This window comes from Oncorhynchus nerka, linkage group LG10, assembly GCF_034236695.1.
Source record: "Oncorhynchus nerka isolate Pitt River linkage group LG10, Oner_Uvic_2.0, whole genome shotgun sequence".
NCBI classification, from domain to species: Eukaryota; Metazoa; Chordata; class Actinopteri; order Salmoniformes; family Salmonidae; genus Oncorhynchus; species Oncorhynchus nerka.
In genome coordinates, this window is record NC_088405.1 from 79,364,601 (window position 1) to 79,392,556 (window position 27,956).

Consider the following 27,956-nt stretch of genomic DNA (forward strand, 5'->3'; position numbering starts at 1 on the left):
TTTTATAATAAGGTGCTGTTTATTTAATCATCAACATCTTTATGTACACTCCTTTAGCTCTGTATTGTAGTAGTTACCATCAGAGCCATGTATAAAGATACGGTTATATATAAACAGATCTTTATATATAGTTCTGGCTATTACCTGGCTCTGGTCCAGGGTGTTTACGTGCGACTTGCTAATGGCGTGCAAGTTCAGCGTCAGTGAGCCGTACTTAAACGCTCTGGACCAGAGCTAGTTATTACCATATAATACACACGACCCCTCTTCTAAACCGACCGTTAACAGCTATGCTTAAACTCTTCCTGTAGATCTGAAGAGATTGAATATGAGCGACCACCAATATGGTGATTACTCCACCTTGCTTTCTGATAGAGCTCCATCAAGTCTATCGTGTGCACTTATCAGATGTTGTCAGAATTTGAAAGACAAGTTCCCATGGGTAGAATGCTTGAGGTCGATTTGGAACTGGGAACTAACAGCCCACAGTCCGTCTCGTTTGGGAAAACAGTTTCTGAAATATAACATACTGTTGAGAAGATTTCCCCGACACAGGATAAGCCTCGTTCTGGACTAAAGTGCACTTTCAATGGAGATAATCTATTGAGAAATATTTTTAGACCCAGGACTAGTCTTAGTCTGGGCCCGGGAAACCAACCCTGAATGTCCAAGAACAGCGTCACATATGTGACAGCAGAGAGTAATTGTCTTTAGTGCTTTGTTTGTCACCACCAGTGGCCACAAAAAACATGGCCGACAGCTTGGCTCAGACAGCTGCCAGGGGACACAACTCGTTCTGTTGAAGAGGTCCGGTGAATAGTGTTGGCCTGGCTCAAAACTAGGACTTTAGATATGGAGGGAAACGGAGCTTCTTCTAACGCTTTTCCTATTTCTTGCCATGTCGTTAGAGATACCCAACACCAACCAATGTTACTCCAATTGTGGTGGGGTGTTCATGGATGGGGTGGGAGAGGGGGCGTGGTCTGCGGGGTAGTTTGACAGGGAGGACGACGCATTGCAACAGACCTTTCACAACCACCAACCATGTCCCGTCTACAGACTAGGAAACGCCTTCTAGCCAAAAACGACAACTGAAAACTCAGTGGGTGTCGACTCCCGCTGAGAAGCTCAAACTCATTTTCTTTCTTACCCTTTAATTTCCCCACACAAACTCCTCCTTTTAAACATTTCCGTAACGCTGTCATAAATCAAGTCTGCATTTCCCCATGCAACAGATCATCTGTTTATTAAAGGGAGGTCAGCCTGGAAATATTCTATTGTCCATCAGGCCTGATGAAGAACCCCCAAAGTCACACGTTGTCACCACAATTAAACGTTGTCAACGCCGCTACGCCATGTAGAGGAAGGTGTTGAGATCAGTCTCGTCGCGCTTGATGTACTTGTGCTCGATGAGCCACTCCATCTGCTCCTTGATCATCTTCTTCTGGGGTAGGAACATGTTTTTGAGGATCTCCACCAGCTCCGTCTGCAGCTGGGCATTGGTGATCCTCTTCCTCATCTTCATGATCTGGATGATGGCCTCCTGGAAAGGGAGTGACAAGGGAGAGAGAGTGAATTTCAAGTGAATTTAACCCTCCTTGCCTCCTCTAAATGCATTGGAGAAGAGCAAGGGGCGAAACCTCAGATCTTCTGCCCCAATGTGCATGGAGAAGAAGACGAGGAGGGAGAACGTCAGAAATCCCCAAATCCTTATTTGCAATGATGACTTGTCAATAGGAAGCCCTTATATAGTACCTGTGTTCTCAATATCCTGAGCTGGACAATTCCTTCATTCTCCTCCTCCCTCATTCGCTCCGTGGTGAGCTGAAGCCGGCCAATCAGGTTGATCTTCCCCCTCTTTTGGACCTTGGAGTTTTTTCTGGACACAGACACACTATTTAGAGCTGGAACTAGTGTCATTTTTGTGCCACGTACAAAATACATGACAACCTCCAACTTCAACCTGCAAGTTAAGTAAAGCCAGCCCAAAGAGTAATCTCTGACGTGGCGGTGGAAAGCCTGGTTGCAAACCCCAGCCTGTCACACATAGATTAGTGAACACTTATATTAGCCAACACTTACATTAGTGAGAACTCCTGGTTGACGTAGAAGAGTGTGCCCTCGGCAAAGTCTTTGGGCGAGCCCACCACGGGGTCGTAGAACAACACCTGCCGCTTTAGCTTGGGGAACGCTACCAGGGACTGGAGGAAAAGGAAAGAGAAATAGAAAGAGGTAAGGAGGAGAGACTAGTCAGTACACTTAAATGTGTAATAAAAAAATAAAAACAAATTAGCTGTGAGGAGTTTAGGAGGTTGAGATAGCAGTTAACAGTCGATGAAAAATGCTTTTAAAAAGTACTAATAGTTATGGTCATATGGAATCTGCAGAGGAGCTTCAGGGTGTGTTTGTTGAATATGGGAAACCTCTAGGTGCCTTAAGCAAATAATTAGTGTACATAAGGCATAATGATGAATATTACCCTGTTGCCTGCCACTTCAATACATGTTCACATGGTCTCCTCTTTACATTTTATGGGTATTGAAAAGTTTAACCTTCACCCAGAGGGAACACTGAGAAAACGCTGTACCAAAGGGAACTCTTTTGGATGTATATGCTTGGCACTTCACATCCATCAGGGCTTATTGAGGATTTAGACATGAGGGTAATGCTCTAATATGGCTTCTCCTGGTATTAACACCTGTTAAGTGTTTATGCATTATGTAAACATTTTATTTAAAACAAATGTAAAAAATATATACTAAAACAATAAAATGTCTCCTGGTGTTTGTTTTTGTACACAGCTGTTGCTCATCATGTCTGATTGCTTTGACACACGTTGCCTATGTGTTGCCTCTGTCATTGTGTTTATTTCTGCTCTGATGGTCTGACGACCAAAAGCTCAATACACTACATTACCAAAAGTATGTGGACACCTGCTTGTCAAACATCTCATTCCAAAATCATGGGCATTAATATGGAGTTGGTCTCCCCTTTACTGCTAAAAATCAGCCTCTACTCTTCTGGGAAGGCTTTCCACTAGATGTTCTTACATTTCTGCGGGGACTTGCTTTCCATTCAGCCACAAGAGCATTAGTGAGGTCAGGCACTGATGTTGAGCGATTAGGCCTGGCTCGCACTCGGCGTTCCAATTCATCCCAAAGGTGTTCGATGGGGTTGAGGTCAGGGCTCTGTGCAGGCTAGTCAAGTTCTTCCACACCGGTCGACAAAACAATTCTGTATGGACCTCGCTTTGTTCACAGGGGCATTGTCATGCTGAAGAAACAGGAAAGGGCCTTCCCCAAACTGTTGCCGCAAAGCTGGAAGCACAGAATCATCTAGAATGTCATTGTATGCTGTAGCATTAAGATTTCCCTTCACCGGAATTAAGGGGCCTAGCCCGAACCATGAAAAACAGCCCCAGGCCATTATTCCTCCTCCACCAATGGATTAAGGCAGGTAGCGTTCTCCTTGTATCCACCAAACCCAGATTCGTCCGTCAGACTGCCAGATGGTGAAGCGTGATTCATCATTCCAGAGAATGCGTTTTCACAGCTCCAGAGACCAATGGCGGCGAGCTTCACACCACTCTAGCAGTGGCAGTGCACATGGTGATCTTAGGCTTGTGTGCAGCTACTCGGTCATGGAAACCCATTTTATGAAGCTCCCGACGAACAGTTATTGTGCTGACTTTGCTTCCAGAGGCAGTTTGGAACTCAGTAGTGCGGTCAAATGAGGATAGACTATATGCGCTTCAGCACTCTGCGGTCCCGTTCTGTGAGATTGTGTGACCTACCACTTTGCGGCTGAGCTTTTGTTGCTCCTACACGTTTCCAATTCACAATAACAGCACTTACAATTGACCGGGCAGCTCTAGCAGGACAAAAGGGGTGTGGCAGAAATAGCCAAAATCCACTAATTTGAAGGGGTGTCCACATACTTTTGTGTATATAGAGTACATTTTAAATTGTGCATTGATCCTGAGTGTGCAGAGATTCCTTTTTCCTTTAGTGTTTGTTACATATCAAATCAATAAAACGCTGTGGTTAGCAGAAGTTTTTTTCTAGTAACTTTCCCAGGTATTCCAGCAAACCTAGTTGGAAGATTGCAGGAATATGCAACAAATATGGAATTCCTTTAACTAAGATTTCGGGAAAACATGGTAATTTTGGGAATGTTAGAGGAATCTTGCATCCTTAATCCTTGCAATAGCTAACCCTTTGACCTCTATCTATCCATTGACACCGTGCCTTACCCATAGGGTGCGTCGGAGCTCAGCGTCAGGCAGCTCCGTGGCCAGCTTGAGGTTCTCAAAGCTGATCCTCTCCCGGGGCCTCTGGTTCCAGGCAAAAAGCACTGCCAGCTGGAAGGTGGTCACCTCCAGGTCGTACTGTCCCACCTCGTTCTTAAAGGTGATCTGGATAGAATTACACAGATAATATAGAATGAAATATATGATCTCTAAGGGTCTGGACAGAGAGGAGGGTGCCTGCTACATGCTCTACACTCACAATGCCATTGGACATGAGGTGGTGCCAGTGCAGTTTCCTGCCACTGTGGTTCTTCTTGTAGAAGTCCTCCACCTCGGGGATGAGATCCTCCAGCTCAGTGGGCAGTGACACAAACACCTTCTCTGAGCTTCGAGACCACGCCCCGGCATTCAGGATCTTGATGTTGACAGAGTCCGCTGCACAAGAGGGGAAGGAAGGGGGAGGAAGGAAATACACCCGAGTTCAAATCCATTATGTCTAATATATACACCATAGAGATATATAATATACTAGTATAATAACAATAATTGTTTTAAACAATATATTTGTTTCTAGAATGAAACAACTTGACTAAGATGGCCGTCATTTTTTGGCAAATTGCTAAAAAGTGTATGTCCATTCTAGTTTCCTGTTTCATTCTATAATATACACTTTCAAGTACTTGAGCTGTGCTTTTTTCTGGTACAACGGAGTCAGTGGAATAGTCCCAAAAGTGCAAACTCAAAGCAGAATCCCAAACAGGACTGTATCAATAGCATTTGTATTACTTTTCACTAGGTCTAATCCAGCCACCTACACCAAACACCCCAAACGTACAGGTTCGATTCCAGCTACGGCCAGCAATACGAACATTTATGCATTCACCGTTGTAAGTTGTTTTGGATAAAAGTGTCTGCTAAATGGCATATATATTATATTAGGTAAATTATATTAGGTACAGCTACCTGGTTTACCTGATAGGGCCAGCTTGTTGTGTTTGTGACACTCTTTGAAGTTTTGGTTGAGATCATCGGACACCTTGATGTCCTGGAACATCCGGGCCAGCTTATTCACGTAGTCCGCGGGCATGCCCACCTCCTGTAAGCAAGGTTAGAGGTAATTGGAGAAGTGGTGTAATTGTAGCTAGTCAATCACACACACAGGTCATACCCTGAGCCACTCCACCATGTTCTCCTCGATTTCGCTGTCGGCGGAGATGTCCAGGATGAGGCGTCGCGTCAGATGGGCTTTGTGGTAGCGCATGAACACGTCTTTGTTCTGCACGTACTTCAACACCAGCAACTGCAGGATAACACACACACACACACACAGAACACCACTGTGCAATCAGGGTATTCATTACTGCACACCGTAGCAAAATGTTTTGCAACGGAAAACAAGTGTTTTTTATTGGACAAGTTTAAGTAGTCCCTCCCTGTTTCAGTCCATTTTCTTCTGTTTGGGGTCTAATGAACACGACCCAGCTGAGATTGTCCCGTCCAAAGAACAAACATTTAAGTGTTTGCAGATCTGAAAAAAGCGGATAGGTGAAGCAACATGATCGACACTCTCCTCAACCTAAGGCCAGATATACACTGATTTTGTGTCTGAAAATGGAGACAAATGTTTTTTTTTAATGGGAGTCATCTGTTGCTGCATGAATGACAAGGGATGATGTTTGTCTGACAAAAAAAAAAACATATGGTCAGTTCTCTCACAGATAAAGTCACGTGAAAAATTGTTGACTTTAGATGTACTTTTGACAAACAAAAACAGACAATGATGTACGTCATAAAGTGCCTTCGGAAAGTATTCAGACCCCTTGACTTGACACATTTTGCACCATTACAGCCTTATTCTAAAAAGTGATTTGGAAAGGCACACACCTGTCTATATAAAAAGGTCCCACAGTTGACAGTGCATGTCAGAGCAAAAACCAAGCCATGAGGTCGAAGGAATTGTCCCTAGAGCTCCGAGACAATATTGTTTCAAGGCACTGATCTGCCAAAGGGCACCTAAAGACTCTCGCACCATGAGAAACAAGATTCTCTGGTCTGATGAAAACAATAATTATTTGGCCTGAATACCAAGCGTCACGTCTGGAAGAAACCTGGCACCATCCCTACGGTGAAGCATGGTGGTGGCAGCATCATGCTGTGGAGATGTTTTTTAGCGGCAGGGACTGGGAGACTAGTCAGGATCAAGGCAAAGATGAACAGAGCAAAGTACAGAGAGATCCTTGATGAAGTCCTGAGCACTCTGGAACAGGTTCTCAGACTGGGCCGAAAGTTCACCTTCCAACAGGACAATGACCTTAAGCACACAGCAAAGACAACGTAGGAGTGGCTTCGCGACAAGTCTCTGAATGTCCTTGAGTGGCCCAGTCAGAGCCCGGACTTAAACCCAATCGAACATCTCTGTAGAAACCTGAAAATAGCTGTGCAGCAACTCACCCCATCCAACCTGACAGAGCTTGAGAGAATCTGCAGAGAAGAATGTGAGAAACTCCCCAAATACAGATTTCGTACATTCTAGAATAAGGCTGTAACGTAACAAAATGTTAAGGAGTCTGAATACTTTCCGAAGGAAGTGTACAATGTAATCTGTGTTAATGCATCCAAGTGTTGCTGTAGCCATATGGAAAGCTTGCATATCATTACACACACACACACTCCTCCCATCCACGTACCACTTCCTTGAGCTTGGCCTCGATCTCCTCGGAGGTGAGTTTCTTGCTGAGCGGGGTTTTCCTCAGCAGCATGTCACAGTAGTTGGCCAGCAGTTCTGGACACTTTGATTCCGGCTGGGTCTTCAGACCCACCCTGACAGACAGACAGCACAGAGGAAGTAGAGCAGTGTTTTAAACACACACGTTCACTCATTAACTAATGAAGCAATTAACAATTCAGAAGTATACTTTTTTTATTTAAGTTGTTAAAAAACTAAAAGATCACCCAGCCGCAGTTTTATCAAGTGCAACGTCACTAAAACTGTGGGAGCATTCAACTGTGTGCAGGAATCCACCTTTAATTCGGTGAAGAAATGAAGGCATACAGTAGGACACAGAGCGTCTCTTACCCTTTCTGCTTCAGCGGTAGTTCTAATTTAAAAATGGTAGCGTCGTTCACAACTGCTTTGTAAGCCTGAAGAAAAAAAACATTGGTTAGGTTATGCAGTGACAACCACGTGCATATACTGTGCATATATTACCTGACAACGTTGTGTCAATGTTTGACAAATGTTGACAGAACATTGGGCTTAATTGGTAATGTTGGACCAATGTTGGACAAACGTTGTGCTGACCTTGTCCCTGGCTGTGAGGAAGCGAGGGTCATCCTGAAAGGCATCCTTCACCAGTTTACTGAAGCTGTTGAACAGGGTGAGGAGCTGTTCCACGTACTTCTCAGAGTCCTAAATACACACACACGACAGAGATTATACCTTCTTTCAGTAAATACAATACAAAAGTAATATACAGAGAAGGCAAAGATGACTAAATATAATTACAAAAAATATCCTAAAGACCAATGTATCAAAATAAAATACTTTTGCAAGTACCCCCTTAACCTCAACAATATTCTCTGTAACAAAAGAGATTTATTTGCGGTTTTATGTGGTTGTTAATCTACTTAAAGTTCAAATGTACTGACTAAGTCGCTCTGGATGCTAAATGACCAAAATGCTAATGTAAAAATGAACACTTGCAAAGCATGCTAGGTATTATTCTAATGAGTTCCACCCCCAAACAAGACCTTATTTGAAGAAAAAAATTGAATGACTGTAGAGATGGGAAACGATAGATCAAAATATATCTTGTTATAAAATACCCTAAAGAATGTATAAAATAAAATACTGTTGTCAAAATACATTTCAAGTAGGCAAAAAAAAAAAAAATAAAGCCATAGACAGAACTGTGCCGTTACAAATCAAACCAATAAGTGTGAATTCCAACCTTTTTCAATTTCAACTTATTCTCTAAGAAATAGACCCTATATCATTTTCTATCAGGACGGTTGAAAAGAACACCTTCCTAATATTGAGTTGTCGCCATGTACATTGGACTGTAGTTCAGGCCAGTGACATACAAATGACATAATACTCAAAAGTAATTGATATACGCATTTCAAATAAGCGCAACGAAAATAATGCCCATTTGCCTTCGGAAAGTATTCAGACCCCTTGACGTTTTCCACATTGTTACGTTACAGCCTAATTTATACAGCCTAATCTCTGGAGGGACTTGAAAATAGCTGTGCAGCAATGCTCCCCATCCAACCTGACAGAGCTTGAGAGAATCTGCAGCGAAGAATGGGAGGAACTCCCCAAATACAGGTGTGCCAAGCTTGTAGCGTCAAACCCAAGAAGAAGACAAGAAGAAGAGGCTGTAATCGCTGCCAAAGGTGCTTCAACAAAGTACTGAGTATATATATATATATATAAAGACGAAGTATATGTGTTTACATACACATTAAAACTATTCAACCACTCCACACATTTCTTGTTAACAAACTATAGTTTTGGCAAGTCGGTTAGGATATCTATTTTGTGCATGACAAGTAATTTTTCCGATAATTGTTTACAGATTATTTCACTATATCACAACTCCAGTGGGTCAGAAGTTCACATACACTAAGTTGACTGTGCCCTTAAACAGCTTGGAAAATTCCAGAAAATGTCATGGCTTTAGAACCTTCTGATAGGCTAATTGACATCATTTGAGTCAATTGGAGGTGTATCTGTGGATGTATTTCAAGGCCTATCTTCAACTCAGTGCCTCTTTGCTTGACATCATGGGAAAATCTAAAAAAAAAATGAGCCAAGACCTCAGAAAATAAATTGTAGACCTCTACAAGTCTGGTTCATCCTTGGGAGCAATATCCAAATGCCTGGAAGGTACCACGTGCATCTGTACAAACAATAGTATGCAAGTGTAACCACCATCGGACCACGCAGCCATTCATACCTCTCAGGAAGGAGACGTGTTCTATCTTCTAGAGATGAACTTACTTTGGTGCAAAAAGTGCAAATCAATCCCAGAAAACAGCAAAGGACCTTGTGAAGATGCTGGGGGAAACAGGTACAAAAGTATCTATATCCACAGTAAAACGAGTCCCGTACAGACACAACCTGAAAGGCCGCTCAGCAAGGAAGAAGCCACTGCTCCAAAACCGCCATCAAGAAGGCAGACTACGGTTTGCAACTGCACATGGGGACAAAGATCGTACTTTTAGGAGAAATGTCCTCTGGTCTGATGAAACAAAAAATATAACTGTTTGGCCATAATGACCATTGTTATGTTTGGAGAAAAATGGGGGAGGCTTGCAAGCCAAAGAACACCATCCCAACTGTGAAGCATGGGGGTGGAAGCATTATATTGCGGGGGTGCTTTTCTGCAGGAAGGACTGGTGCACTTCACAAAATAGATGGCATCATGAGGAAGTGAAATTATGTGGATATATTGAAGCAACATCTCAAGACATCAGTCAGGAAGTTAAAGCTTGGTCACAAATGGGTCTTCGAAATGGACAATGACCCCAAGCATACTTCCAAAGTTGTTGGCTTAATGACAACAAAGTCAAGGTATTGGAGTGGCCATCACAAAGCCCTGACCTCAATCCCATAGAAATATTGTGGGCAGATCTGAAAAAGCATATCCGAGCAAGGAGGCCAACAAAACTGACTCAGTTACACCAGCTCTGTCAGGAGGAATGGGCCAAAATTCACCCAACCTATTGTGGGAAGCTTCTGGAAGGCTACCCAAAACATTTAACCCAAGTTAAACCATTTAAAAGCCAAATGCTACCAACTAGTAATTGAGTGTATGTGAACGTTTGACCCACTGGGAATGTGATGAAGAAATAAAAATACCTCACTTTTTTATTCTGAAATTTTACATTCTTAAAATAAAGTGGTGATCCTAACTGACCGAAGACAGGGGATTTTTACTAGGATTACATCTCAGGAACTGAGTTGAAATGTATGTAAACTTTCGACCTTAACTGTGCGTGTATGTATGCATGCATCCATGCATGTATGTATGTATGTATATATAATATTTTAAATATACATTTGCAAACATTTCTATTTTTGCTTTGTCATTATGGGGTATTGTGTGTACAGTCGTGGGCAAAAGTTGAGATGGACAAATATACATTTTCACAAAGTCTGCTGCCTCAGTTTGTATGATGGCAATTTGCATATACTACAGAATGTTATGAAGTGTGATCAGATGAATTGCAATTAATTGCAAAGTCCCTCTTTGCCATGCAAATGAACTGAATCCCCAAAAACATTTCCAACCCATTTCAGCCCTGCTACAAAAAGGACCAGCTGACATCATGTCAGTGATTCTCTCGTTAACACAGGTGTGAGTGTTGACGAGGACAAGGCACGAGATTACTCTGTCATGCTGATTGAGTTCGAATAACAGACTGGAAGCTTCAAAATGAGGGTGGTGCTTGGAATCATTGTTCTTCCTCTGTCAACCATGGTTACCTGCAATGAAACACATGTCGTCATCAGTGCTTTGCACAAAAATGGCTTCACAGGCAAGGATATTGCTGCCAGTAAGATTGCACCTAAATCAACCATTTATCGGATCATCAAGAACTTCAAGGAGAGCGGTTCAATTGTTGTGAAGAAGGCTTCAGGGCGCCCAAGAAAGTGCAGCAAGCGCCAGGACCATCTCATAAAGTTGATTCAACTGCGGGATCGGGTCACCACCAGTACAGAGCTTGCTCAGGAATGGCAGCAGGCAGATGTGAGTGCATCTGCACGCACAGTGAGGCGAAGACCTTTGGAGGTTGGCCTGGTGTCAAGAAGGGCAGCAAAGAAGCCACTTCTCTCCAGGAAAAACATCAGGGACAGACTGATATTCTGCAAAAGGTACAGGGATTGGACTGCTGAGGACTGGGGTAAAGTCATTTTCTCTGATGAATCCCCTTTCCGATTGTTTGGGGCATCCGGAAAAAAGCTTGTTCGAAGAAGACAAGGTGAGCGCTACTATCAGTCCTGTGTCATGCCAACAGTAAAGCATCCTGAGACCATTCATGTGTGGGGTTGCTTCTCAGCCAAGGGAGTGGGCTCATTCACAATTTTACCTAAGAACACAGCCATGAATAAAGAATGGTACCAACACATCCTCCGAGAGCAACTTCTCCCAACCATCCAGGAAAAGTTTGGTGACGAATAATGCCTCTTCCAGCATGATGGAGCACCTTTCCATAAGGCAAAGGTGATAACTAAGTGGCTTGGGGAACAAAACATAGATATTTTGGGTCTATGGCCAGGAAACTCCCCAGACCTTGATCCCGTTGAGAACTTGTGGCCAATCCTTAAGAGGCGGGTGGACAAACAAAAACCCACACATTCTGACAAACTCCAAGCATTGAATATGCAAGAATGGGCTGCCATCAGTCAGGATGGGGCCCAGAAGTTAATTGACAGCATGCCAGGGCGGATTGCAGAGGTCTTGAAAAAGAAGGATCAACACCGCAAATATTGACTCTTTGCATCAACTTCATGTAATTGTCAATAAAAGCCTTTGACACTTATGAAATGCTTGTAATTATACTTCAGTATTCCATAGTAACATCTGACAAAATATCTAAGACACTGAAGCAGCAAACTTTGTGGAAATTAATATTTGTTTCATTCCCAAAACTTTTGGCCACGACTGTAGATTGATGAGGGGACAAAAACAATATAATTTTAGAGTAAGCCTTTAACGTAACAAAACGTGGAAAGGTCAAAGGGTCTGAATACTTTCCAAAGGGACTGTATGTATTTTATATTTCTGTTAGTATAACATGTCTGTGTGTGTGAGCATGACCGTATGTGTGTGTGCTTGGGCGTGTGTGTGTATAGCACTCACCGAGGTGATGGTCTCGGCGGAGGCCATCATGTCGGCCAGCCCAGCAGACATGATGTGGTCCTCTAGGTCATTCAGCATGGGTTCAATGCCACTAGGCACCTTGTCCATCAAAGAGAACATGAGGTGGAGCTCTAGGAGGCGGAGAACTACAATCAACCACTGTCCAAAGTAAGCTACAGTCTATAGATTCTATACTGTACAAAAACATAAGCGCAAAATGTAAAGTGTTGGTCCCATGTTTCATGAGCTGAAATAAAATATACCAGAAATGTTCCATCTGCACAAAAAGCTTATTTCTCTCAAATTTTGTGTACCAATTTTTTACATCCCTGTTAGTAAACATTTCTCCTTCACCATGATAATCAAGCCACCTGACGTGTGGCATATCATGAAGCTGGTTAAACAGCATGATTATTACACAGGTGCACCTTTTGCTGGGAACAATAGTAGGCCACTAAAAAGATGCAGTTATCACAACACAATGCCACAGAGGTCTCAAGTTGAGGGAGCGTGCAATTGGCATGCTGACTGCAGGAATGTCCACCAGAGCTGTTGCCAGAGAATTTAATGTTAGTTCCTCTACCATAAGCCGCCTCCAACGCAGACCACTGGTAACCATGCCAGCCCAGGACCTCCACATCAGGCTTCTTCACCTGCGAGACCAGCCACCCATACAGCTGATGAAACTGTGCATTTGCAAATCAAATCATTTCTGTCAGAAAACGTCTCAGGGAAGCTCATCTGCATGCTTGTCTCACTAGGGTCTTGACCTGACTGCAATTTGGCATTGTAAACGACTTCAGTGGGCAAATGCTCATCTTCGATGGCCACTGGTACGCTGGAGAAGTGTGCTCATTATGGATGAATCCCAGGTTCAATTGTGCTGGGCAGATGGCAGACAGCGTGTATAGCGTTGTGTGGGCGAGTGGTGTGCTGATGTCAACGTTGTGAACAGAGTGACCCACGGTGGCGGTGGGGTTATGGTATGGACAGGCATAAGCTACGGACAATGAACATAATTGCATTTTACCTATGGCAATTTGAATACACAGGAGGTACGGTGACAAGAACCTGAGGCCCATTGTCGTGTCATGTCCTGCCATCACTTCATGTTTCAGCATGATAATGTACGACTCAATGCTGCAAGGATCTGTACACTATTCCTGGTAGGTGAAAATGACCCAGTTCTTCCATGGCCTGCATATTCACCAGATATGTCAACCATTGAGCTTGGGGATGCTCTGGATCGACGTGCACGACTGTGTTCGAGTTCCCGCCAATATCCAGCAACTTCGCACAGGCATTGAAGAGGAGTGGGACAACATTACATTAACTCTATGTAAGGAGATGTTTCGCGCTGCATGAGGCAAATGGTGGTTACACCAGATACTGACTGGTTTTCTGATCCACGCCCCTACCTTTGTTTATTTCTATTGTATCTGTGGCCAACAGATGCATATCGGTGAAATCCGTAGATTACGGCCTAACGGATTTATGACAATTGACTGACTTCCTTATATGAACTGTACTTCAGTAAAATCTTTGAACAAAAATATAAATGCAACAATTTCAGTCTCGTTTTCTACTTCTAGATTATAGTAAATAAATAGAACAAGGGGTATGCAGCAGAGCTTGGGGCCCGTATTTAAATACATCTTTAGGGGTTGGTTTCCGTTCAATTGATTGAGTCTCCATTGAACATGCTTTTTAGTCAAGGACAAGGCTTAATCTGTTTCCTGGAAATCAGCTCTAGAAGTTCTAAACATCACAGCGGTGGTATACTGCCAGGGTTAGAAAGCTACATTCAGATTTTACTGCTAAACATCACAGTGGTGGTATACTGCCAGGGTTAGAAAGCTACATTCAGACTTTACTGCTAAACATCACAGTGGTGGTATACTGCCAGGGTTAGAAAGCTACATTCAGATTTTACTGCTAAACATCACAGTGGTGGTATACTGCCAGGGTTAGAAAGCTACATTCAGACTTTACTGCTAAACATCACAGTGGTGGTATACTGCCAGGGTTAGAAAGCTACATTCAGATTTTACTGCTAAACATCACAGTGGTGGTATACTGCCAGGGTTAGAAAGCTACATTCAGACTTTACTGCTACACATCACAGTGGTGGTATACTGCCAGGGTTAGAAAGCTACATTCAGATTTTACTGCTAAACATCACAGTGGTGGTATACTGCCAGGGTTAGAAAGCTACATTCAGACTTTACTGCTACACATCACAGCGGTGGTATACTGCCAGGGTTAGAAAGCTACATTCAGATTTTACTGCTAAACATCACAGTGGCGGTATACTGCCAGGGTTAGAAAGCTACATTCAGATTTTACTGCTAAACATCACAGTGGTGGTATACTGCCAGGGTTAGAAAGCTACATTCAGACTTCACTGCTACAGATCACAGTGGTGGTATACTGCCAGGGTTAGAAAGCTACATTCAGACTTTACTGCTAAACATCACAGTGGTGGTATACTGCCAGGGTTAGAAAGCTACATTCAGATTTTACTGCTAAACATCAGAAAACTGACATGTTCTACAAAGACACATTGGTTAATACTGACACACATATAGGTAGACTATTGGTTACACACACACAGTAGAAGGTGCGTTTGTGGTCAGACACTGATGTTTGGGGGTTAATGTTGACAACATGTTGACTGACACACAGAATGGGCAAAGACAGAGGTTGGTTGGTTGGTTGGTTGATGTGGACAAATTGAAATAGGAAGTGAAGTGGAAGACTGCAAGGTTATTTCCTGGTTTGCAAACCTGTGCTGGCCGAGCCTTTGGTGCCAGGAGCACTCCAGCCGTACTCACTCTCTGTCTCATTTTGCTTGATCATGCCTGGACACTCGGCCAAGATGGTCTCCTTAAAGGATGTCACCAGGGCGTTCACGCAACACTCCATCAGCTGAGGAGGAAAACAGAAAAACCATGGTCGCTCAGATCACCAATAATATCATTTTTAAAAAATGTATTTATAAATAACTTTTATATCAGCATTTGTCAAAAAGTAGTTTAACATAAGGAATTATTACACTGCCATTTTTAAAGCCATGCCCTCCTCCGTTCTTGACTTTTCCTAAATAAGTATATAACACGGTCATTGTTAGAATCTTAACATTACAAACAGAATTATACGTTACGAAGGAATGTCACTTTAATGGTTGACCCCCCGATAGCAGGGCCTGCTCCCGACAGTTGAAGGTGCGGTGCCCAGCTGACAATCACCCCAACAATTGCCTAGAAACTGAACCTAAACTATACCAAAACTAATTGAACACCTATAACAGATGAAATAAATGAAGTAAAGTATGATGGGGGAGAAAGGGTGAGTTGAAGAGCGAGGGGAAGCGAACAATGCATAATTATGTAATCCCCAATTGAGAATGAAGAACAGAGCGGACCAATCTATTGTACTGGTATATTCTAATTATGTACCCTTTATCAGTCCACCGAATCCAAGCAGTCTCATCAGTCTACTCTGGCCTACTTGGAGAACATAGTGAGAAAGTGCGTCATTTATGAATGGATGCACATACTGCGTTAGAGTTGCTACAAGATCTGAATAAAAACGACTCGTGATGGGGAAGAAATATACACTGCCCAAAAAAATAAAGGGAACACATAAAACACAATGTAACTCCAAGTCAATCACACTTCTGTGAAATCAAACTGTCCACTTAGGAAGCAACACTGATTGACAATAAATTTCACATGCTGTTGTGCAAATGGAATAGACAACAGGTGGAAATTATAGGCAATTAGCAAGACACCCCCAATAAAGGAGTGGTTCTGCAGGTGGTGACCACAGACCACTTCTCATTTCCTATGCTTCCTGGCTGATGTTTTGGTCACTTTTGAATGCTGGCGGTGCTTTCACTCTAGTGGTAGCATGAGACGGAGTCTACAACCCACACAAGTGGCTCAGGTAGTGCAGCTCATCCAGGATGGCACATCAATGCCAAGGTTTGCTGTGTCATTCAGCGTAGTGTCCAGAGCATGGAGGCGCTACTAGGAGACAGGCCAGTACATCAGGAGACGTGGAGGAGGCCGTAGGAGGGCAACAACCCAGCAGCAGGACCGCTACCTCCGCCTTTGTGCAAGGAGGAGCAGGAGGAGCACTGCCAGAGCCCTGCAAAATGACCTCCAACAGGGCACAAATGTGCATGTGTCTGCTCAAACGGTCAGAAACAGACTCCATGAGGGTGGTATGAGGGCCCGACGTCCACAGGTGGGGGTTGTGCTTACAGCCCAACACCGTGCAGGATGTTTGGCATTTGCCAGAGAACACCAAGATTGGCAAATTCGCCACTGGCGCCCTGTGCTCTTCAGAACGTGGAGAACGTTCTGCTGCCTGCAACATCCTCCAGCATGACCAGTTTGGCGGTGGGTCAGTCATGGTGTGGGGTGGCATTTCTTTGGGGGGCCGCACAGCCCTCTATGTGCTCGCCAGAAGTAGCCTGACTGTCATTAGGTACCGAGATGAGATCCTCAGACCCCTTGTGAGACCATATGCTGGTGCGGTTGGCCCTACGTTCCTACTAATGCAAGACAATGCTAGACCTCATGTGGCTGAAGTGTGTCAGCAGTTCCTGCAAGAGGAAGGCATTGATGCTATGGACTGGCCCGCCCGTTCCCCAGACCTGAATCCAATTGAGCACATCTGGGACATCATGTCTCGCTCCATCCACCAACGCCACGTTGCACCACAGACTGTCCAGGAGTTGGCGGATGCTTTAGTCCAGGTCTGGGAGGAGATCCCTCAGGAGTCCATCCACCACCTCATCAGGAGCATGCCCATGCGTTGTAGGGAGGTCATACAGGCACGTGGAGGCCACACTCACTACTGAGACTCATTTTGACTTGTTTTAAGGACATTACATAAAAGTTGGATCAGCCTGTAGTGTGGTTTTCCACTTTAATTTTGAGTGTGACTCCAAATCCAGACCTCCATGGGTTGATAAATTTGATTTCCATTGAAAAATGTTGTGTGATTTTGTTGTCAGCACATTCAACTATGTAAAGAAAAAGTATTTAATAAGAATATTTCATTCATTCAGATCTAGGATGTGTTATTTTAGTGTTCTCTTTATTTTTTTGAGCAGTGTATTATGACATCCTGATGATTATTCTTCTGGTTCTGAGCCTCAACCTACACCGCTGAGGACTAAGCGCAAAAAGCAGAGGAATGTGAACACTGAGCAGGTGCCCGTTCAAACACCAAATGAAAACGGTGAGATAGGAGAGAGGAAGGGACGGCACCGCTTGGATAGAACAAGCCGGTGAAATTGCTAAGGGCCGATTATCAGCACAAAATGTCATCACAGAAAGCAAACCATACATCAAGCAAAAAACATCAGCAGCAACACACTCACCAGCTTTCATTGTTTATGTGACGTGGACATCCTCCAACTGAAGCCATTGCATGAAGACACACACCATGTAAGCACGAGCTGACAATAATTGACTATTTTCAACTGCTGTCCTATCGACACATTCATTTTAATGCCATTATTGCATTTGTGGTGATTTTCAGGCTACTGATGTTTTCATTATTTCACCATGCACCATGGTTGGGGTATTTTTTTGTTATAAAAGCAGTAAAAACTGTAGAAACAGAAACAGTGAAATTGTTACAGCAGCACCTCAGTTTCAAAGGTTTTGTGTTCTAATGAACATGGCCCTGCTCTGAACGGGAGGGCTCCCCTGCTTTATATACAGACCTTTCTACAGCCCATAATAGTCACACAGAAGTGGTGGCGATATAGAATACTCACTGCTTGTACAGAGTTACATTCCCGTCTCGTCTCCAAGTAGCGCAGCGCCCGTTTCTCCTCCTCTCTCAACTTGGCGTCTGCCTGTTAGAACACACATGTTGGTTTCACCTCAGATGGATAGCCCAGCTTACAGACAAACAGGTTTTCCAGACATCTCAGTAGAAGGATTCCCACATTTCCTGCTTATTTTAATTTCTGGAAAACCTGGGATTTTGCTAATGGTACCAGGATTTTACAGCCTACTGAGAAATCACAAAGAACCTGCTGAACAGTATTAGTCTCATACAGATCGTTTTCGATTTCTTTCAACCGCTGTCATCACTGAATTCCAAATCAAACCTCAGGCACTATAGATCTGAAAGGAGTAGATAGGTTTAAACAGTGTGGTCATTGCTTCAAATTGCCTTCCAATTGGCTGTTTGGGATATGCGCCATATGGCTTACACCTATGCAATCGTTTCAAATCTACCTGAGCACCTGAGGGGTATGGACGAGGCTCGTCCATTTGGAATTCAAATTATAACTTATCGTGTGATTATGTTGACAGAGGAGAGCGGTTGTCACGGAGACAGCGGATCCTTTAGGGTGGCAAAATTCCAGTAACTTTATAAAAACGGCCAAGTTTTCCAAAAATTCAGGAATCCACCAGTTCTGGAAAATCTGAGGATTTTCAAAACGTTATAGGAATTGTACAACCCTAATCCTGGTAATACGCACATATTTCATGTAGTTCTGAACTCCGTTCTGCTGCAGGTAGGAGGGGGCCTGTGTTCTGTAGAACCTCTCGGTGGAGTCCATGTAGGCCTTCTCAAAGTTCTCTCTGTAAATCTGCAACTTGTCATCCGTGTTTGAGCACAGGTTCACTGCAGAGGGAAGACAGGGAGGACCCCAGGGGCCAAGTTTATCAGCACGCAATGTTTTGCAATAGAAAACAAAAATTTGCATTTCTTATTGGATGAGTCCAATTAGTCCCTTCCGGTTTCAGTACGTTTTCTTCCATTTGGTGTGTTATGAACACTACCCAGGAGGATTATAGATATCTTTGTGGAGGGGGGTTAAGAGTTCATTTCTCTCGTTCACACTAACTTGTAGTAGCTCACATTTTCACGTACATCCCATATCAATGTCATTGGGGGCTTCACACCAATATCGACATGAAATATCTATCCAATTTGGCACCATGATTTGGTAAATTATCCGTTGGTATTGTATACATACACCACAGTCGTGTTCATTAGGCATCTTTCTACCCCAGCTAAAGGAGACAGTATTGTTTTGCTCACCATAAGACTCCCTGACACCAATGACCAGCTGAGAGTCGAAGGCCTCCCCCAGGCGCTCGGCATGCACCAGCTTCATGGCGCTGTCCTGGAGCCTATTCTTGATGTTGGAGAAGATGGACTCGTTCCACGTGTCCAGCATGAGCTGAGCACACAGAAGATTATTAGAACATTGCTTTATTGTTAAATATATACACTACCGTTCAAAAGTTTGGGGTCAGTTAGAAATGAAAGCTATTCCATGTGAGAAACATGCAACAATTTCAAAGGTTTTACTGATTTACAGTGCATATAAGAAAATCAGTCAATTGAAATAAAAATCACAAGTCCCTAATCTATGGATTTCACATGACTGGGAATACAGATATGCATCGGTTGGTCACAGCTTCCCTTAAAAAAAATATAATAATAAGTATCAGAAAAACAGTCTGTGTGACCCCCATTTGCCTCATGCAGCACGACACATATCCACATAGAGTTGATCAGGCTGTTGATTGTGGCCTGTGGAATGTTGTCCCACTACTCTTCAATGGCTGTGTGAAGTTGCTGGATATTGGCAGGAACTGGAATACGCTGTTGTACACGTCGATCCAGAGCATCCCAAACATGCTCAATGGGTGAAATGTTTGGTGAGTATGTATGCCATGGACAAACTGGGACCTTTTCATTTTGTACAGATCCTTGCAACATGATCATGCTGAATCATGAGGTGATGGCAGCGGATGAACGGCATGACAATGGGCCTCAGGATCTTGTCACTTTATCTCTGCATTTAAATTGACATCGATAAAATGCAATTGTGTTTGTTGCCCGGTACAGTTGAAACCGGGATTCATCCATGAAGAGCACACTTCTCCAGTGTGCCAGTGGCTATCAAAGGTGAGCATTTGCCCACTGAAGTCTGTTACTATGCCGAACTGCAGTCAGGTCAAGACCCTGTGAAGAAGAAGAGCACGCAGATAAGCTTCAGTGAGACGGTTTCTGACCGTTTGTGTAGAATTTCTTCGGTTGTGAAAACCCATAATTTCATCAGCTGTCCGGGTAGCTGGTCTCAGACATTCCCGGAGGTGAAGAAGCCGGATATAGAGGTCCTGGGCTGGCATGCTTACACGTGGTCTGTGGTTGGGAGGCCGGTTGGTCGCAATGACAATTTCTCTTAAACGACTTTGGAGGTGGTTAATGAATAGCTTATTGTGCTGTGTGACTAAACTGCACATTTTAGTGTCCTTTTCAAATAAAATAAAATTGTATTGGTCACATACACATATTTAGCAAATGTTATTGCGGGTGTAGCAAAATGCTTGTGTTCCTAGCTCCAACAGTACAGTAGTATCTAACAATTCACAACAATACACACAAATCTAAAAGTAAAATAATGGAATTAAGAAATATAAATATTAAGTCGAGCAATGTCGGCATGGCATTGAATAACATACAGAAGAATAGAATGCCCTTGAGATAGAAGCTGTTGTTCAGTCTCTCGGTCCCCGCTTTGATGCACCTGTACCGACCTCGCCTTCTGACGATAGGAGGGTTAACAGGCCGTGGCTCGGATGGCTGATGTTCTTGATGATCTTATGGCCTTCCTGTGACATTAGGCGTTGTAGGTAGTTTGCCCCCGGTGATTCGTTTCCCAGATCACACCACCCTCTGGTGAGCACTGCGGTTGCGGGGGTGCAGTTGCCGTACCAGGCAGTGCTACAGCCCGACAGGATGCTCTCATCTGTAAAGGTTTGTGAGGGTTTAGGGGCCAAGCCAAATGTCTTCAGCCTCCTGAGGTTGAAACACTGTGTGGGTGGACCATTTCAGTTTGCTGGTGATGTGTACGCCGAGGAACTTGAAGCTTTCCACCTTCTCCACTGCGGTCCCGTCGATGTGGAGAGGTGCGTCCTCCACCTGCTGTTTCCTGAAGTCCACGATCATCTCCTTTGTTTTGTTCTTACATAGGTATTCCTCTTGTCCAGATGTGATAGGGCAGTGTGCAGAGCGATGGCATCGTTTGTGGATATATTGGGGCCGTAAGCAAATTGAAGTGGGTCTAGGGTGTCAGGTAAGGTAGATGTGATATGATCCTTAACTAGCCCCTTAAAGCACTTCATGATGAAAGAAGTGAGTGCTATGGGGTGATGGTAACTGAACTAAATTACTTTTGTTTTCTTAGTTACATTTGAAGCAAGTGGGGACAGCAGACGGGGATAGGGAGAGTTGAATATGTCTGTAAACACTCCAGCCAGCTGGTCTGTGCATGCTCTGAGGATGCGGCTAGGGATGCCGTCTGGGCCGGGAGCCTTGTGAGGGTTAACACGCTTAAATGTCTTACTCACGTCAGCCACAGAGCAGGAGCATCGGTGGCACTGTGTTATCCTCAAAGCAGGCGAAGAAGGTGTTTAGCTTGTCCGGAAGCAAGACGTGACTGGTTTTCCCTTTGTAATCCATGATTGTTTCTAGACCCTGCCACATCGTCTCGTGTCTGTGCCATTGAATAGTAACTCCACTTTGTCTCTGTACTGACGTTTTGCCTGTTTGATTGCCTTATGAAGGGAATAACTAGACTGTTTGTATTCGGCCATATTTCCAGACACTTTGTCATGGTTAAATGCGGTGACTCGCACTCAGTTTTGCGCGAATGCTGCCATCTATCCACGGTTTCTGGTTTGGGTAGGTTTTAATAGTCACAGTGGGTACAACATCTCCTATACACTTCCTGATGAACTCAGTGTATTTGATGTTATTCTCAGAGGCTACCCAGAACGTATCCCAGTCGCATGATCAAAACAATCTTGGCATTTCGAAAAGTTGAATAGCAGTGATTCAATGTTTTTCCAGCGTGAGTACTACAGTCAATGTGGTGTTAGAACTTCGGTAGCGTTTCCTCAAATTTGCTTTGTTATTTGAGGAAAACATTGCCAAAGTTCTACCAACACATTGACTGTAGTACTCGCGCTGGTAAAACATTGGACCACTGCTATCCAACTTTTCTAAATGTCTACAAGGCCCTCCCCTGCCCTCCCGTCGGCAAATCTGATCACAACTCCATTTTGCTCCTCCCATCACGACTCAATCAGCCACACCTGTCAGGTGGATAGATTATCTTGGCAAAGGAGAAATGCGCAGTAATAGGGATGTAAAACCAATTTGTGCCCAACATTTGAGAGAAATATGCTTTTGTGTATGGAAAATATCTGGGATATTTTATTTCAGCTCATGAAACATAGGACCAACACTTTACATGTTGCATTTATATTTTTGTTTTATCTAGTGCCTTGCTCAAGGGCACAATGACAGGAGATGGCATGGATATCACAACAACCCTCCGGTAGCCAGCTGACTCCCAATATATTGTCCCTCTCAATCTCAGGACTTGAACCGTCAACCCTCCGGATGCTACCTTCTAGGACCGTTACCAGCCCACAGCCACAAGGTAGCAGAAGGGACAGTGAAATGAGATGCATGATACATGAGCAGGGACAGACTGAATTTACAGGCAGTATAATTTCCTCATGTCAACCAGAAATTCTCTTATATCAATGTAAATACAACCAAATACTGCTGCTGCCCCTCACAACCGCCCCCCTCCTCACCTTCCGTACGATGCTGTCCTCTACGTTAGACTTCTTGTTGCAGCCCTGTTTGCCCATGAGCGTAATCTCCAGCTGGCAGAAAGGTTTGGGCAGGATGTCACACTGAGTGAAGAACTTCCTCCACTCAACGATGTAGGCATTCAGCAGCGCTGTGTCATCCTGGTGGCTCAACACCCGCTGTGGGGGAGAGAGCAGGGCACTTATGGACTTTATGGCATTGGAAAAACTGAGGGTAATAGATGGTCTGCTTGGTTACTCAACATGTTGCAGGGGGAGAGAACAACTGAGTGCAGTGTTATAGACATATATGATGTTGAAAATATAGGTTCTCAGGGATAGGCTAGTAGAGTGCTTGGTTACGCAGTAGCCGACTGGCACAGATAGCTTGCTTCCAAGCTATCGTTAAGGTGTCAGCATGCCTCATTTCGGCTGGCGGCTAGCCGAAGTTGGCTAGGCAAACCAAACAAGTGTGCTCGCATACTCCCTTAAAAGACATTTGCTTGAAAAACAAGAAAAAAAGCACAATAGTACTGTTTGTCCATTTTGAGACACCGTTGCCAGTATACACTTCCTCAAAATAGAATGAATCTAAGATAACTTAATAAATCAGTCATTCACTTTGATGTTTTTGCAGAGGATATCTCAGTCACGCAAAATGGACATCTAACTATGATGTTTGGTATAGTATTTTTCAATAAAAAAATGTGCTTGAAAATGAGTTGTCTCTTGTTTGATGACAAAGACTTTATTGAAGCATCCCTACTGTTGACCAATAACCGACAAAGGATGCCTTTGGCTCCGAACTTTGGCTTGCCTCCAGGAAAAATGTGCCCCCGAACAGCCCCCCAAAAAACTCAACGAAGTCCAAAACTAACAAATATTTCACAAAATGTTGTCATAATATTTGTACGAACTCTACAGAACTGTTTCGGCTGGGAAGCGTGCGGATGCCTTTAGTAGTACTCAGTGAAGGAAAAAATGGCAGTCATTTCAATGCTAGCAGGACTTAGCAGGCTTTAGCAGACAAAGCGTCAATACAGGACTAAGATTGAATCCTACTGCACCGGCTCTGACACTCGTTGGATGTGGTAGGGCTTGCAAACTATTACAGACTACAAAGGGAAAACCAGCCGTGATCTGCCCTGTGACACAAGCCTACCAGACGAGCTAAAAGCATTTTATGCTCGCTTCGAGGCAAGCAACACTGAAGCATGCCAGAGAGTACCAACTGTTCAAGGACGACTGTGCAATCAAAAACTCTGCCTGACCGAGTATGTAATACCTACATGTTTCAAGCAGACCACCATAGTCCCTGTGCCCAAGAAAGCGAAGGTGAGTACCGCCACGTAGCATTTGGACCCACTCCAATTCGCATACCGCCCCAACAGATCCACAGATGACGCAATCTCCATCGCACTCCACACTGTCCTTTCCCACCTGGACAAAAGGAACACCTATGTGAGAATGCTGTTCATTGACTACGGCTAAGCGTTCAACACCATAGTGCCCACAAAGCTCATTACTAAGCTAAGGACCCTGGGACTAAACATCTTTTGCAACTGGATCCTGGACTGATCCTCAACACTGGGGCCCCTTAGGGGTGCATGCTTAGTCCCCTCCTGTACTCCCTGTTTACCCACAACTGCATGGCCAAACACGACTCCAACACCATCATTAAGTTTGCTGACAACACATCAGTGGTAGGTCTGATCACCGACAACGATGAGACAGTCTATAGGGAGGAGGTCCCTATAGGCTGGGTCAGAGACCTGTCAGAGAGGTCAGAGACCTAGCAGTGTGGTGCTAGGACAACAATCTCTACCTCAATGTGAGCAAGACAAAGGAGCTGATCGTGGATTACAGGAAAGGGGGGGCTGAACAGGGCCCCATTAACATCGACAGGCAGTGGAGCGGGTCGAGAGTTTCAACTTCCGCAGGAGATTGAAAATATTTGGCAGGGGTCCCCAGATCCCCAAAAAGTTTTACTACAGCACCCTTGAGAGCATCCTGACCGGTTGCATCATCGCCTGGTATGGCAACTGCTCGGCATCCGACCGTAAGGCGCTACAGAGGGTAGTGTGTACGGCCCAGTACATCACCGGGGCCAAGCTTCCCGCAATCCAGGACCTCTCTACTAGGCGGTGTCAGAGGAAAGCCCAACATTTTTTCAAAGACAAGTCACAGACTGTCATAGACTGTTCTCTCTGCTACAGCACGGCAAGCTGTACTGGAATGCCAAGTCTAGGTCCAAAAGGCTACTTAACAGCTTCTACCCTAAGCCATAAGACTGCTGAACAATTAATCAAATGGCCACCGGACTATTTACATTGAACCCCCCCTTTGTTGTATTCGGCGCATGTGACAAATAAAATGTGATTTGATACATACTGCTTGTGCTTGCTTGATGAAGTCTAGGATGTCCTCTTTCAGTGCCTGGTGAATCTTGGCCGGCCCCTTGTCATCCCATAGGCATACTGCATGGACATCTCTATGGAAACCAAGAGATCAGATTGGAGGAGATCAATCAATTAATCCATTTGTTGGTCTTTAACAGCTCAGACAGGCGTTAATGTGAAATGCCTGTTAAACAGAATGACAGCCTTTTCTCGAGGTATCAAGTCCAGACTGTATCACAACCGGCCGTGATTGGGAGTCCCATAGGGCGGCGCACAATTGGCCCAGCATCGCCCGGGTTAGGCTGCCATTGTAACTTAGAATTTGTTCTTAACCGACTTACCTAATGAAATAAAAGGTTAAATAAATCAAATGTATTCACTAAGAACCAAACGGAATAGGCCAAAACAGTATGACAGAGCACATGGATGAGTGGCCATACTCACGAGAAGAGGTCGAACCACTGCTGTTTGGTGACTGACTCTTGGCGGAGCAGCTTGAGGACGATGGGACGCATCAAGTCCCACTTGTCCTCGAACTGGAGAGAGCCTTTGTTCTTGGTGAGAATGAGAAGGGTAGAAGTGTCACCTCTGGCTATAGCAGTTATGACAACATAAGGGGTGAACCGCAATTGTATTTACTTGATTCCTCGCATCCTCTCTCCTTGCCGCCTTCTCAAAACACATTTTAGCAGAGGGGAGGAACCTCAGCTCTTCTGCTTCAATGTGATTTGAAAAGGAGATGAGAAGAGAGGATACGGGAAATCATGGATATACAATTGATATTCATCCCAGTGGTTGCTGAATGTTTAGGAACTAGGCAGTGGGCCCATTTGAACATTAGCAGGAACACAACAGCAGTAAACAAGCCTGGTGGTGGTTAATTTCTCCAATATCATAGGACAGGCTGATTGAGGCCCATTAATAGAGAACAGGCTTGCTTGTGCTGGATAGTTTCTATCCATAACAACAACCCAGGTGCTTCAATCCTGTAACATCTGTTTTTGTCTATAGCCAGCCAGCTTACCTGTGAGGGAGTGTTACGTGTAGTGATACAATAACAATGCAGTGAGTATACAGACATGACTAGCTATAGGATCGTTCCAATTGATTTCAAGCAACTTTTGGTCGCACCCCTTTTTATTTAACTTTCCATACATGTTTGCCCATGATAGAAGTGGTCAGAAAGTGACTTACTGGACCTGAATGACACAACATTCAGGAGATAGTGGTGCTCAAAGTTGACCCATTTTGCATACTCCACCATACCATTACACATCCTTTGTCTTTATCACTGGAAAATAATAATGGTTGAGTTTAATATCATTTAAAAGCTTGCAATCAGGGTTTTACGATTTCTTAACGTTCCCCAATGTTGGAACAAGAGCCTGAGTGAAACAGTTTGGGAAGCTCTGGATTAAGGCAGCCCCTCACACCGCTCTGATTCAGAGGGGTTGGGTTAAATGCGGATGACACATTTTGGTTGAATAGATTAAGTTCCCTAATGGGAGTTTGAATCTCAGCTTCCTGGGCATTAGAGAGGAGACACGTCATAAGCGTAGTCAACGTGGACGTCTCTTGTGGTGCTTTCAAGAAGACTGGCAACTACATTTACATTTAAGTCATTTAGCAGACGCTCTTATCCAGAGCGACTTACAAATTGGTGCTTTCACCTTATGACATCCAGTGGAACAGCCACTTTACAATAGTGCATCTAGGTCTTTTAAGGGGGGGGAGAAGGATTACTTTATCCTATCCTAGGTATTCCTTAAAGAGGTGGGGTTTCAGGTGTCTCCGGAAGGTGGTGATTGACTCCGCTGTCCTGGCGTCGTGAGGGAGTTTGTTCCACCATTGGGGGGCCAGAGCAGCGAACAGTTTTGACTGGGCTGAGCGGGAACTGTACTTCCTCAGTGGTAGGGAGGCGAGCAGGCCAGAGGTGGATGAACGCAGTGCCCTTGTTTGGGTGTAGGGCCTGATCAGAGCCTGGAGGTAGTGAGGTGCCGTTCCCCTCAACTAGGGAAAAAACAAGGTCAAATCAAGACGTCAGTAATCTTCCGAGTTTATGACTTGGAATTCCGAGTTGGACGACCTTTGAAATGGCTTTTGCACCGTTGGAGTTGTTTTTTTCCGAGTTTCCAGTTGTCTTGAACGTGGCATAAAGTACAGATACTGGGGCATCTTCTAACCAGCCATCTAACGTTATTGTTATTCCGGTTGCCTAACTACTATTAGCAAGCTAACTTAGTGTTTCATGAAAAAGGCAATCGATCGTTGGTGAGGTTAGCTAGCAACTCAGTGAACGACAGTCATGCCAAGTTAAATGATCATGCTTTCTTAGCCAGTTAGTTGGCTGGTTAACCAGTTAGCTAACGTGTGTGTACTAGCCACTAACTGGCACAGCTAGCTAGCACCAGGCTAACGTTATTAACGCCAGTGACTTGGAGGAGTAAATAGCTGTCCTTTCAATGCTTGCAAGACAAACAGGACTTCATATCACCTACCTATATTGCAAGACCATCTTCAGGCATGGGCGCTTAACAATGTACAGTAATATATCATTGACTATGCAACAAAGACTGATTAAATGTCATCAAAAGTATTGAATTGCGGTGCCTGTTACCTTTAGCAAATTAGACGTCGCCATGTTCCCTGAATTTAGTTCCTCGAACAATCTCGCGAGATTTACAGGGTTGTAGTTGCCAATGGGTTTTTAACAAATCTGGAGAAACGGTTTATCATGATCATATTCCTGATTTCGTATTATTTAACCAAAACAACATTTTGA

The 27,956-nt window shown here is 44.0% G+C and overlaps 1 protein-coding gene across 8 annotated transcripts; it reads right to left on the reverse strand.

Moving 5' to 3' along the window:
• LOC115136069 (cullin-5-like) lies at positions 1–27,886 on the reverse strand. Of its 8 annotated transcripts, none has more exons than XM_029671458.2 (19): positions 27,792–27,886; positions 25,619–25,728; positions 25,167–25,266; positions 22,779–22,955; positions 19,201–19,342; positions 18,635–18,780; positions 17,918–17,998; positions 14,907–15,048; positions 12,121–12,251; positions 7,551–7,658; positions 7,326–7,390; positions 6,937–7,069; positions 5,418–5,549; positions 5,222–5,345; positions 4,509–4,684; positions 4,253–4,414; positions 2,083–2,201; positions 1,756–1,879; positions 1–1,543 (listed from the first exon to the last, which is right to left on the reverse strand). In XM_029671458.2, exons 1-19 carry the CDS (start codon positions 27,813–27,815, stop codon positions 1,349–1,351), a joined length of 2,391 nt encoding a protein of 796 aa, XP_029527318.1. In that variant the 5' UTR covers positions 27,816–27,886; the 3' UTR covers positions 1–1,348. The 8 variants fall into 8 exon arrangements, with proteins under 8 accessions (XP_029527318.1, XP_064879851.1, XP_029527321.1 ...); XM_065023779.1 differs by having other exon boundaries at positions 5,213–5,345; XM_029671461.2 differs by having other exon boundaries at positions 14,955–15,048; positions 27,792–27,885.
• Between the last annotated feature and the right edge of the window lie 70 nt (positions 27,887–27,956).

Excerpts from the sequence above, each read along its gene's own strand:
- LOC115136069 (XM_029671453.2), bottom strand. The coding sequence starts at position 25,858 with ATGTGTTTTGAGAAGGCGGCAAGGAGAGAGGATGCGAGGAATCAA. Across the intron at positions 7,391-7,550 it reads TCCTCACAGCCAGGGACAAG|GCTTACAAAGCAGTTGTGAA; the intron begins GTCAGCACAACG and ends TTTTTTCTTCAG. Across the intron at positions 2,202-4,252 it reads AGCTCCGACGCACCCTATGG|TCCCTGGTAGCGTTCCCCAA; the intron begins GTAAGGCACGGT and ends CTTTTCCTCCAG.